The sequence below is a fragment of the Balaenoptera borealis genome, assembly GCF_965194805.1.
Source record: "Balaenoptera borealis genome assembly, chromosome: 14".
In the NCBI taxonomy this organism is placed as follows: domain Eukaryota; kingdom Metazoa; phylum Chordata; class Mammalia; order Artiodactyla; family Balaenopteridae; genus Balaenoptera; species Balaenoptera borealis.
Window position 1 is genome coordinate 20598734 of NC_138875.1, and position 12324 is coordinate 20611057.

General features: G+C 36.5%; 1 protein-coding gene across 1 annotated transcript in view; it reads right to left on the minus strand.

The window, feature by feature from the left end:
* DCC (DCC netrin 1 receptor) overlaps positions 1 to 12324 on the minus strand; it is a 1166696-nt gene that overhangs the window by 85380 nt on the left and 1068992 nt on the right. The window contains exon 23 of the mRNA XM_082353405.1: positions 4569 to 4731. Coding sequence (XP_082209531.1) covers positions 4569 to 4731 — 163 coding nt within the window. The remainder of the gene's footprint in view (positions 1 to 4568; positions 4732 to 12324) is intronic.

Below are 12324 nucleotides of genomic sequence, written 5' to 3' on the forward strand. Positions count from 1 at the left end.
CTTTTCTTACAGGTACTAGTAATCGTTTGGCTTCCAAAAATAGCTGCAGGATAGGAGGGTCTTTTCCCACCCATGTATTCTTGAATAAAGGCAAAGCAAGGAATCTTCCACAGCTCTCTTTGCTCTTTCTCATACTGTGGCAAAGCTTCCAGAGCATAATCAAATTCTGGTGAGTTCTGTTCATTAGTTTTATCTATCTATGTATCTCTGTATCTATGTAACTATCTATCCATCTATCTATCCATCCATCCATCTATCTGATCTTGCTTCTGCCCACAACGCCTTCATAGTCCTCTTTACTTACAAACTACTTACCCTTTAAGATTCCCTTCAAGCCCGTTTTCTTTAGGAAACCTTCCTGACCACTTTAGGTCTGTGTAATCTTAGAATAGCTACATCATTTCCCTGGTCTCTCTCTATACCACTCACTTTGCATTGATCATTGTTTGTCTTATTGGGCTGTCCAGATGCTCCCTGTGTGTGAACTGGTTTCCTCCAGTGATACTGGAGCAAACTCTCTTTAATTCCTTTCTGCAACATCACCCATTGTTTTACAACATGTATACACTTGTTTATTCAGTGAACATTTATGGAATATTAAATGTGTCGAGAAGTATGCTAAGGACTAGAAATGCAAAGATCAGTGAGACGGTGGGAGTTTAATAAATGAATGAAAAAAGGCATGGCTTCTGCATTGTTGGAGCAAAGAGCATGCACTGGGGCATGGCAGGGAGGAAAGCTGAAAAAGTAGAGGGGACCAAATCATAACAGATACATTTAAACTATCAGTAAGTCAGTGGGAATCTGCAGAAAGGTTTTTAGCTCAAGAGTTAACATTCATCAGATTTGTTACTTTGTAGATCACACACCAAGCACATAGAAATCACTTGAATTGAATGATAAAAACGTGTCATTATTTTTTTTAAATTTTCCTCCATCCAAATCTTTCCCAAAGCTTTCCAGCCTCCTAATTATCTATACTGATTATTTTTACTCTACTGACTGCTACTAAAAACAAAACAAAAAACTTGCATTGGAAAGCCAGAGAAAATATGTCCTAGATACTCAAATAAACCTGCCTTTTCTGAGATGGAACTAAGATATATTGACATCTTAAGTGGTTGTCAGTTAAAATCCTTGTGTGGTGAATACTGAAAACCAATGAAATGTTAAAATTTTGAAAATCAGTGAAAGTGACCTATAGTAAAGTACAATAGATTTCATTTGAGTTGAAACATTTGATCCTCAGTACTGAAGATGATTACTTTTGTTAAGATTTGAATGTGTGTGGATATTTAAAACTTGCTGTGTACACGTCAAATCAAAGAGGAGGCTTAGTTAACTGGTAATTTTACCATGTAAACCTTGAATTTGATTTACACATTTAAATTTAATGTATTCAGACAAGTTGTTGACCATCTACCCATGTGTTCATGTGATAACCATGTGTCCAGAATTTCCAGGATAGCCTCAATGTCAAATATTTTTTTCTTAAGTATCTGTAGATACATTCTAACTTATCAAAATACACATTCTACATTTTGGCCAGGAAAATATTATTACTCTGTTAAAAAGCACCAAAATCCCCCATCAATTTAAGCTTTATTAAAACACAAATTTTCAATATTATGATATTCTACTATAATCTCACTAATTCAGAGTGTGTAAGGGAAGTCTCTTCAAAGTGGTAAAAAAAATTTTAAATTAATAGCTAAAAAGAAATGCAGTTATTTTTATTTCATGTGAATTTGAAGCTAAATGCTACCATGTGATTTTGTAATTTAGTAGTAGTCCGTGGAGAATTTTAGTGGTAGAGGGTTGACAGAAAGTATTTAGTCCCATTTCTTATTTGAGGAAACCAATATTCAGAGACTAGCTCTTCCCTTAGGTGTAATTAAATACTATTCATTTAATTAAAGAAGTGGTAGAATCAGAACTAGAACTTGGGTTCTAACTTCTGTTAGTTATTTTATAACATAAAAAGAAAACCTTACCAACTAGAATGTGAGTCAATCAGATAAGCTAGCTCATTACCTCATTACATAAATCACAGAATAAAATGCGTAGACACTAACTTGAATGAAGTATTACTGATAGTACACAAAAATATGTTTCAAATCCATATGGATGTAATTCAAGTCCCCCAGTAAAACACAAAGACAATTTACATTCTTCAGCAGTCCTAGATAAAGAGATATTGAAGAAGCAAATGGATATTTCCTACTTCACCTTATTAATTATATTAAACTCCCATTTCTGAGAGCCCTGTAATGGACATTATTTCTGTTTCAAATTAGAATTGATTTTGCTTTCATCTGCATTATTTACTTTATTCTACAAAGTTCAGTGGTGGTGGTATGGGGGAGGAGGAGCTCTCAATGAAATCAAGAAAAGCTAAACTAAAACTCAGAAATATCTTAAAGGAGAGCTTTTCTTTTTTTCTTTTTCTCTGTTAACATATACAAACAAAGAGATCAGGATGAATGCCATTGGGCCTGTTACTGAAGAAAAATATATGAAGCTAAATTTTGAAAATATGCCAAGTAAATATTAAGAGACTTTGGGAGTGGGGTGAGGAAAAACCCAAGCGGCAGTAGCATAGGAGCTATAGATTCACTTTCTTTGGGTTTTCAGTCATTCATGGAGTGGTTTATTCTTTCAATCATTCCCTAATTTTAAAAACAAGTGATACCCAGGGGTCAGCTTCTACTCTTTCTAACAAAGTACTTAGGGTGGGATTTAGGACAATTTGAGAGTTTCCCAAAATAGCACCAAATCCCACTTTTGCACATGGAGAAGACTAGCATTTTCTCTGTGGAGAAACAACATAGGTCCAGGAGTTCAGTTCATCAAGTCAATATAACCCTCAAACATTCTTCTAACAATGATGAAAATGATCAAAACAAAACAAAACACCTCACTACAGATGGTTTAGTTAATTCAATTCATTTTGTGAACGCATCCATGTTTTTAAAACTGTCATGAAATAAGGCCAGAAATTGCTGCCCTCCCTGCTTCCATTTCTGTGAATCTTTCTCAGCTCTGCCTCAGAGACCTGCAGCTTTGATTTTTCACCATTCTTTGTTTACAAAAGCCCTTTCCTGGGATTGCTGGACCAAGAGATTGTTCAACGACTTAATCACAGTGATTTCCCCCCAGAGCCTTACCAAGTGCCCAGCACTCTAGAAGCTCAGTGGGCGATTATGACTTCCCAGATGCTTACACAGGAGACCCACCTTATTAATCTCATTCTGTCTGGTTCCCTGTTCGGAAACAATGGACCAGCACACCAGCTATCATCAGCTTCAAGATAGTCCAGTCAAATGAATGCAGCTGGATATAAAATTTGACCTGTCTTCTAAATAAATGAAATGCAAAGACTGCATCTGTACCCTATGTTACTTTCTTCAGTATGTACATCTTCCTGTACCCTGTTACTAAATACCTTACTTCAAAATGCTGGAAGATACGCTAGAAATCAACAAATAGGGTCACAGCATTTTTAAAAAGAGAGAAAGGCTGAGTTATTACCAGGGGAAGAGGGAAAATTATTTGCTAGAGAATCTTTCTCCAGCAATGCGTATGGTATACAGTTGTCAAACCAGCCACCTATGGGCCCATGCCTCAGACTTGCAGAACACCATGCCTCAGGCCAAAAACAAACAAAAATTAAGGAAAGAGCCTATTGTAGCCAATCCAGTGAGAATAGCACAGCTGAAAAATACATATCATGTTGGATTTGAAAAGTGCTAGAGAGGCAGAAAATAACCAGAAGGTTATTGCTGATTCCCACAACTGGCTGATACAAGGTTAATATGCTGTTTATGGGGTATCGCTGGGAGGGGTAAGCTGAATTAAAACCCCTTTTCCATTCCAAACTTTGTACTTTGATATATCTTTCTCTGCATGTGTTATAACCTAGAGCTGCACGATATGAAAATATTTTTAAACCCCTCAAAATTTTTAATTTCTGAAAATCCACCATAGCCAGGAAATATGAACCATTTTGAATTTCTGGAATCTCTCGTCTATCCTAACTACTGCCTCCAAACTAAACATTCCATAGTATTATAATTACGTTGAGTTTGGTAGTCTATACTTAGTCATTCATGCAACAAGCATTGATTAAATGCCTACAGGCCTTCTTGCCAAAAGGGATACGTAAATACTTTTAGAGGAATACACATCTCCAATGTTTTATACATAATTGCAGAGAGAGGGCCATAAGTAGGGACACGGTGAAGTCCACTGTCTAAGTGTTACTTAAGGAATACCTGCTCTCATTTGAAAGGAAGAATCTGGTCTCAAGAAGTAAAATCAAACAGAAATGCAGAGTGAGTGTTCAGGTGGATTCTACTATTAATTCTGCAAGCCTAGTCCTCACCCTCTTAAGTTATGGGCCTGGAATGGACAAAGGCAAGATTTTGCCCAGCTCTGGAGAGGAGATAAGGAACACGTAGTGAATTATGGAAGCACACAGGAAGAGAGCCGTCAAAAATCTAACTCAAAAAGATGGTAGTCAGGTCAAGCAGTGACTTCTCATCTCTTGGGAACTAGCTGTTACCTACTTTCTCTGCTGGGCTGAAGAACGCCGGGTGCAAATCACAGCCACAATCACCACCACCAGCACGGTGATGACGCCAACGGAGACCACAATAATCACAAGCAGGTTGCTGTTCTTCTGAGGAGTGACGCTGCCATGTGGGGGGTGCATCTGGCCAATGGGTGGCTCTGGGAAAAGATAGGCAAATGAAGATCAGGTTTAGGGAGATGTGACAGCCCATGGCTTATCAAGCTCGGTTAAGAATTCAAAGAGTTCCTATTGTTCTGGGCATTCCTGAAGCTGGGGAAAAAGCAATGAAAAATGAGAGGAAAGATCAAATTATCTACCCAAGATAAATGAAACCAATGTTCACATGGAAACTTTCATAGGAATATTCACAGCAACGTTATTCAGAATCACCAAAAGTGGGAAACCCCAAAGCCATCAACTGATGAATGGATAAACAAGTGTGATATATACATACAATAGAATACCACCCAGTCATAAAAAGGAATGAAGTATTGATACATGCTACAAAATTCATGTACCTTGAAAATGATATACTAAGTGAAAGAAGCCAGACACAAAAGGCCACGTATTGTACAATTCTACTTATATGAAATATCCAGAATAGGCAAATCTACAGAGACAGAAAGTAGATTAGTGTTTGCCAGTGGATGTGGGGAGAAGTGAATGGGGAAACACTGCTAATGGGTAGAGGGTTTCCCTTTGGGGTGATGAAAATATTCTAAAACTAGATAGTGGTGATGGTGGCACAACCTTGTGAATATGCTAAAAACCACTGAATTGTGCACTTCGAAAGGGTAAATTTATGGTATGGGAATTATATCTCAATGAAAAAATATAATTAAGCTATGGTATTGAGTAGAAAGTGGTGAAGGCAGGAAGCGTGCTGCTTTGAACGATAAGAATTCCAGTATGACAAGAATCAGAGAAGGCTGAGAAAATACTATTTACTCGATGCTGTGAAAGACAAACTATTTGACACCAATCACTCATACTTTCCATTCCTTTTAAGAAGCTATCCATAAAGCACATTTAATTTTCAACCTGTCAAGGGTGTATGAATCCCATTTAAAAGCAGCCACAGGGTTGGAAAGAGTGTCATAAAGTCCTAAGATAAATTTTTCCTGTGCTGCAACTGTACCTCATGGTAGACAATATTTAGGCAAAAATAGAATGATAATTTGCATATGTAAGCAAGAATGACTAATGACCCTTTAAATAGCTTTCTTTAAACCCTCAGTGATTAATCAGTTAGAAAGATTCTGATTTATGTCATATTTACTATTACAAGCTACAAAATTCTAAAAAGTATATATTAGCATATAGTTTTATTTATAAATAATTTTAAAAGTAGCAGAAAGCAATGAATTTGGATGTTTTCCTAGATCTAAAATTTGAATGCGTTTCTTTAACAACCTATATTAGCTTTCTATACCCCTTGAGCAAAATCTTTAGGCCTTTTGTACCTCAGTGCCTTTACCTATAAAATGGAAATAATAATATTTATCATATATAGCTACTGTCAGAATTAGAAAAAATAGACAAAGCAACTATCTCAGCAACTATCTGACACAGTGTAATTGCTTATAATATCATTATCCTACTGAAACATTAAATAAAATATTGCCTAAATTAATAATCTACCATATCATTTGGGATACTTTTGGTGTGGACTTCCAAACTATTGATACAAACTTTTTCGAAATAATATTCAATGTGAAAGATAAATTAACTTGTTTTCATAAGTGAATATAATAACCCAGCACTTGCCTCAAAATTGAAACACTATCTTTTGACAAGTTATCTAAGAATCACTGGGTTTTTTTTTTTTTTAAAAGATAGTCACCTAAATTTAAACAAATTATTGCTGATTCAATATTGTTGGGGAAAAAAAATAAGTGCTGCCGACATAACTTGAATCTCAGGGGCGGGTAACTCATCAAGTTTTTACACAGCACTTTCTGCTAAAAGATTCTGATTATAAATGAAAGAAATAAGGTTTCCTTGAAGTAATTTTTTCATTTATTACAAAGGAATGAGGCAAGTAATGAAAGGTTAGAACTTTCTGTGTCATAGTTTTACTTACAATTTAAAAAGTCATGTTACAGTAGTATCTCAATATGCCCTTTCTGTTCTTAATAAATTAATTGATTGGGATAAATTAACCTTTTATGTGAGAGTGTACAATGGAGGCCGTTGGGGATCTCATGGATTTTATTAGCTTAACTTAAATTTAACAGTTCACCATTTCTGACAAACTTAGTTTGAGTCATACCTGGCAGTAACACTGTATGAATATTTTTAAAAACCATATAAATTGGAATTTTTCAAATTTTTGCTCTTCTTTCTTTCTTTCCACCTAGGAAGATATCATGCTCCAAATCAGAAAGTAATGACTCTGGATTCTGCTGAGCTTTAGATTAAGTGAGATATTGATGTCATTTGCCTCATAGAGTTGGGTTCATGAGGGCTCCCATTATAAATCTTTGATTCCAGGCTTTTATGACTTCCTCATAAAAGTTCCATCAGTTTAAAACTTGGTTTTCAAGATCTTTCATTAATTTCCCAATCTCCATTCAAAGGCTGACTAATCAGAATATCTGACATTGAACAGGCAATAAAGAAAGTCAAGTGCAATGCTGTCTTTAGATGGAGTCGATCCTTGTTATTTGCAGTAGTTGTGTTCTATAAAGACATCACAAATACTAAATTAGGGAATACAAAGTATTGCTTCTAGAGGAAACACAGTGTCATGTTCCTGGGAGCCTCTGGTCACTACCTTTTTATCAACCAATCAAAGCACAACCTTGTTTCATGTGGGTTTCTGTTTAAAGGTGCCTTATTTAATATGTAATGTTGATTCATTAACATTGAACTCATAGCCAACAGCGCTATAAATTCATGCCTGAGTGAAGCATAATTAACACACATATTTTCCCCATCACACACATCAGCTTTTAATGTTTAGGAACACTAGAAAGCACTTCATCACCACATTTAGGGACAGCTTTAAACAGTGAAACCACCAACAAAAACCCACAAAAATGTGAAAAATTGGCACTAAATGTAGTGCCGAAAGGACACATCCATGGCATGAGAGCTGAACCATCAAGGCAGAACATCACCTTGTTCCAGCTCAGCTGAGTTTGTGAGCACCGGGCCGTTCAAATGTCTGGCTGCTCTGCACACGTCCAAGGATGATCATAAAAGCACCATAATTATTGGTTTTGGGGGTTAGAAATAAAATTTTAGAGAGTAGGTAAATTCATGAATAGAGAACCTGCAAATAATGATGATCAACCATATATCTAAATATATTAAAAGACTGCTCCAAATTAGGAAAAAATTTAGAACTCACAAATCTAGATTGTGTAGGTAAGAGTTCTGGGAGATAGCCTGACTCCAGAAGGGGCAAGGTGACCTTTGCCCCCTTTCGGAAGCTGAATGGTGTAATTCAAAGGCTTACAAATCTCCTCCAGGGCACTGTGATTATTTCATGAGATAACGGATGCATCACACTGACCACACACCCTGGCGCAGAGTTGGTGCTCGACAGACATGATGCGGCCCAATATATTTCATTCTATGTGATTTTTCCAAATTAAAGAAAAATACAGTATCCTAATTCATCTGTTCCTGGTGTTAGCCTAAGAGTGTGGGTATCCAATGTCTGAGTAATCAAGACCTAGATATGTTTCATTAAAATCAGTGAGAAGGGAGTCACATTTTTTTAACATCACATAAGCATTCCATCCAACTTAATTTTCATGATATCTGATCACCACAAATGATTTCATTCTTTTTATACTAAATTTAATAAAAGCAAACATAGATTTCATAATCTGTTGGGTCTAAAGCCTTAGTAATGATTAGAAAATTGGTTTAGCATAACTACTAATTAGGTCTTTAATTTTTATGATACTTGGTAGGCTTTGAAAAATATTTTATGTGTCCTATCATATTTGCCCTCAAAAATTCTGCAGTAGGCTCATGGATAGACTGGTACTCTGAGTGCTTAACTATCACATAGAATACAAAGCCATGTATCGAATCCAGGAGTCCTGGCTCCCATGTTGAGAACCTGGTCTCATTGCCACAATGGCTGAGCCCTGATAGTTACACAATATCAATAGGCAGGTAAACAATGTGAACATAAGATTGACAAGTTCAGTTCTGGGGAGACAAACAGATCCAATGAAAGCTTCTAGTTGGGAAATTAACTTCCCTCCCATGATTACAGTGTTCTCCAAAAACAGTTTTGTTATTAGAACACTTTCAGCTCAACATAAGTCTTCATAATTTCACAGGCCTTTGAATTTGAACATTCATATGGCATTGAATATTTCAAAGAATTCCACCCTGAAATAAGGTACTATATAGTCAATCAGCTGGAAGAGATCTCACAGATAATCTAGCCCAGTGTTCCCTAAAATGAAATATTAATCACCATTATGGGGGAAAAATGTTCCTTGGTCAATTAAGTTGGAAAACATATTTTTTCCCTCAAATATCAGAATTTTGAACATGCTAATGTGAACTGTGCATTGCCAGGAGAGGTAGCGCAGAAATGGCAGAGAATCTATTCAATTATTCCATAAATAAGATCCAATTGGGTGCTGTGGATATGATGTTGTGATCAAAATATGGGTAAGTGGTAATTATATGATATGATGGAGGTGTTAACTATGGTTGTCATCATTCTGGATTATTTAAGTGGATCAAAGCAGCTCATTGTACAACTTAAACTTACACAATGTTATATGTCAATTATTTTCCAATAAAGCTGTAGGCAGGGGGAAAAGCCATGAAAGGATTCAAGTAGGCAAAAAGAAACAATATGAGATAAGACATATACACAGTTGTGAGATAATCAGAGGCTTGCCCAACTAGTTGGACCGGAGAAGAAAAAAATTCCTATATATTAAATGTTCTGTCTTCCATTCCTGAAACATGTACCCCATCTGGGACACTGTGACATGAATAGAATGTCAGGTTACTTCTCACCTGAGATCAAGGCATAGCCAATAGAAGGGAGTTGTGAAAGCTCCATTTCTGAGCTATTTTTCTGGAAGGGTGGAGAAGGAAAAACAGCCAGGCTATGAAACCATTAGAATGTAGTTATGGGGCCACATATATATCATTTCCTAATAATGTGTATGTCATGGTCTTCTTGTATATTGTGTAGTTTGAGAATAATTTCCAAATTAGCATATTGATTGCTCCCTACCAAAAAAGAGTGGGGCATAATTGTTGACCTCATGGAGTTTACAATTCACTGGACAAGACTTACATTAAACAAATCATGAAGCAAATAAATATAACATTACCACTATAGTTGGTGTTTTAAAGGAAAGTAGGGTTCAGGTAGAAAGATATAACGTGAGGATGTGATACGAGGTCATTGACAGAGGAGGGAGATCATGAAAGGTCTCATTATAGAAGCGACATTTAAGCTAAATTATGAACTGTTGCTAGGAGTTAGTTCTTGTTCCTTTACAAGGGAACTGAGAGCAGACCGTGTGTGTGTCTGGAACACTGGGAGCAAAAAGAAAATGGCACAAAATGAGGCTGAAAAAAGAAACAGGACCTTGTTCACATGAGCCCTGTAAATCACATTCAGTTATCCTCGGTAAAATCACAGATGGTTTAAGAGTTTTCAGCAAAGAAGTGACAGGCTTGATTTGTTCCAAGGAGACATCTCTTCCCTCTGCGTGGAGAGGGGTTGGTGGTGGAAAAATAGAGAACAGCTAAGAGGATATCGAATTCTCCAGGTGAGAGTTGATGATAGCTTAAACTGAGATGGTGGCAACTTCAGTCAAGAAAGGAAGACACGTTCACAATATAGTTTGAAAGTAAATGAATAAAGCAGATTGCTCTTGGGGCAGGAAAGAAAGGAGGAGTCAGGTTCAGGCCTCAGCAATATCTTTATGTCTAGGATGAGGGAGAGGGTGAAAGGACAGGTAGGCTCAGTGGGGCAAGAACAAAAGTTCAGTCTTGAATATTTCAGGGTTGAGATCTTATGATGAATTGTAAAGAGGCAGCCAGAAGGTCTGTGTTAGATATATAAATGTGGGAGCTGGCATATAGATGGAATTTGAAGCCTGGGAGGAGATGAGATCACCAAACTCAAGGGTATAGAGTGAGCAGAGATGCTCTCTCAAGACTAATCCTCTAGTATTCAGGTAGAAGGCGAGGACCTGGCAAAAGGAAGTGAGCACCAAACAAGTTTCCCAATGATTACTTGACAATGGAACACTTTTTTTCTCAGAGATTCTCACGGGACCCATGTACCTTGGACCAACCTTTGGGGAATGCTAATAAAGATCAGTGGCTGTTAACTGGCGAGATTTTGCCCCCCAAGGGGAAATTTGGCAATGTCTAGAGACAGTTTTGGTTGTTACAACATGGTAAAGGGGAAATACTACTGGCATCTAGTAGATGAAGGTCAGGGATGTTGCTAGACATCCTACAGTGCACAAGATGAACCCAACGACAAAAAAATTATCCAGTCCCCCCAAAATTATCCAGTTCCAAATGGCAATGGTTCTGTAGTTAAGAAACCCTGATCTAGCTTAACACTTTCTATGTTCAGATGAAAAACAGAGATCCAAAGAGTTTAAGTGAATTGATTCACACATTTCTAATCCATGGCAAAGTCAGTTCTAGAACCTGGGGTTTGGGATTAGTCTGAGGGCCTTAACATCATTTCAGATAGATAATGTTTAGATAGTAGGTGGGCAGAGCCTCTCATAGACTAGAGCTTGAGACCCCTGGGACACTCTTAATTATCTTTACTTAAGGGAAATCAAAACTAGAGGGAAAACCATGGCTTTTTCTCCTAAACACAGAGTTTAAGGCATGTTTTACAGAACAGCTAATACAATTCTAAATATACAAAAATTAATTAATAACAATTTTTAAATAAAGCTTTACCAAAATATCAACACCTATCAAACTTAAGTTTTCAAAGGTTGAAGTCAATATAACAATGCTTTTGCAGGGTTTGTAGATCTCTTTACCAAAATTACTAATTTTGAAAATTTTAGGAAAAGCTACCAACAAAAAGAAATTGGTGATTTATCTTCCCCAATGAAAAAAGGACTGGATTGAAGTAATTTTCACTTGTGTTATCCTTCATACAAATATAAACTACAAAATCACATTTTCAGAAGTTGAAGATTTTCCTGCTTCAAGAATGTGGACCACAAAACTGAATGCATCATATGGTAGTATTTTATGGTAGTAAAATACTACCATATCACCACATACTAGCTTTGATTCTACCTGCCACCAGAAGATAATTTTGGAAGCCTCTTCAGTTTCCTCAATTTAATTAAGGGCTTCCAACTTCAAGAGTAAACATGAACTATAGCTTTGTTTTTCTTTATTTGAATTCCAAGAGTGCTTTTTCAAAACAGTGACACATTGTAAGAGAAAGTAAAGGATTAGCGAGGTCTAAATTTATTTGCAAGTGGCTTGAGTGTCCTGACAATAAACCATTATTCTATTACAATTCTTTGAAGGATGAATCCAGAAGTATAAGGAGAGATAGGAAACCTCTCTAATTCTGTCACTACATGAGGGGATGTATGAACTTTTCATTGTATATGAGGTTCAAAAACTCAAGAAATTTCAAGATTTTTTTTCTTATTTATGCAGCCTACTTAGCAAAGGTGTGGTGGGGTTAGAGTTTTATCAGTCAAGCTTTCACTTATATACATAATTCGAAAATATACCCCCTTCTTAAGGTATAA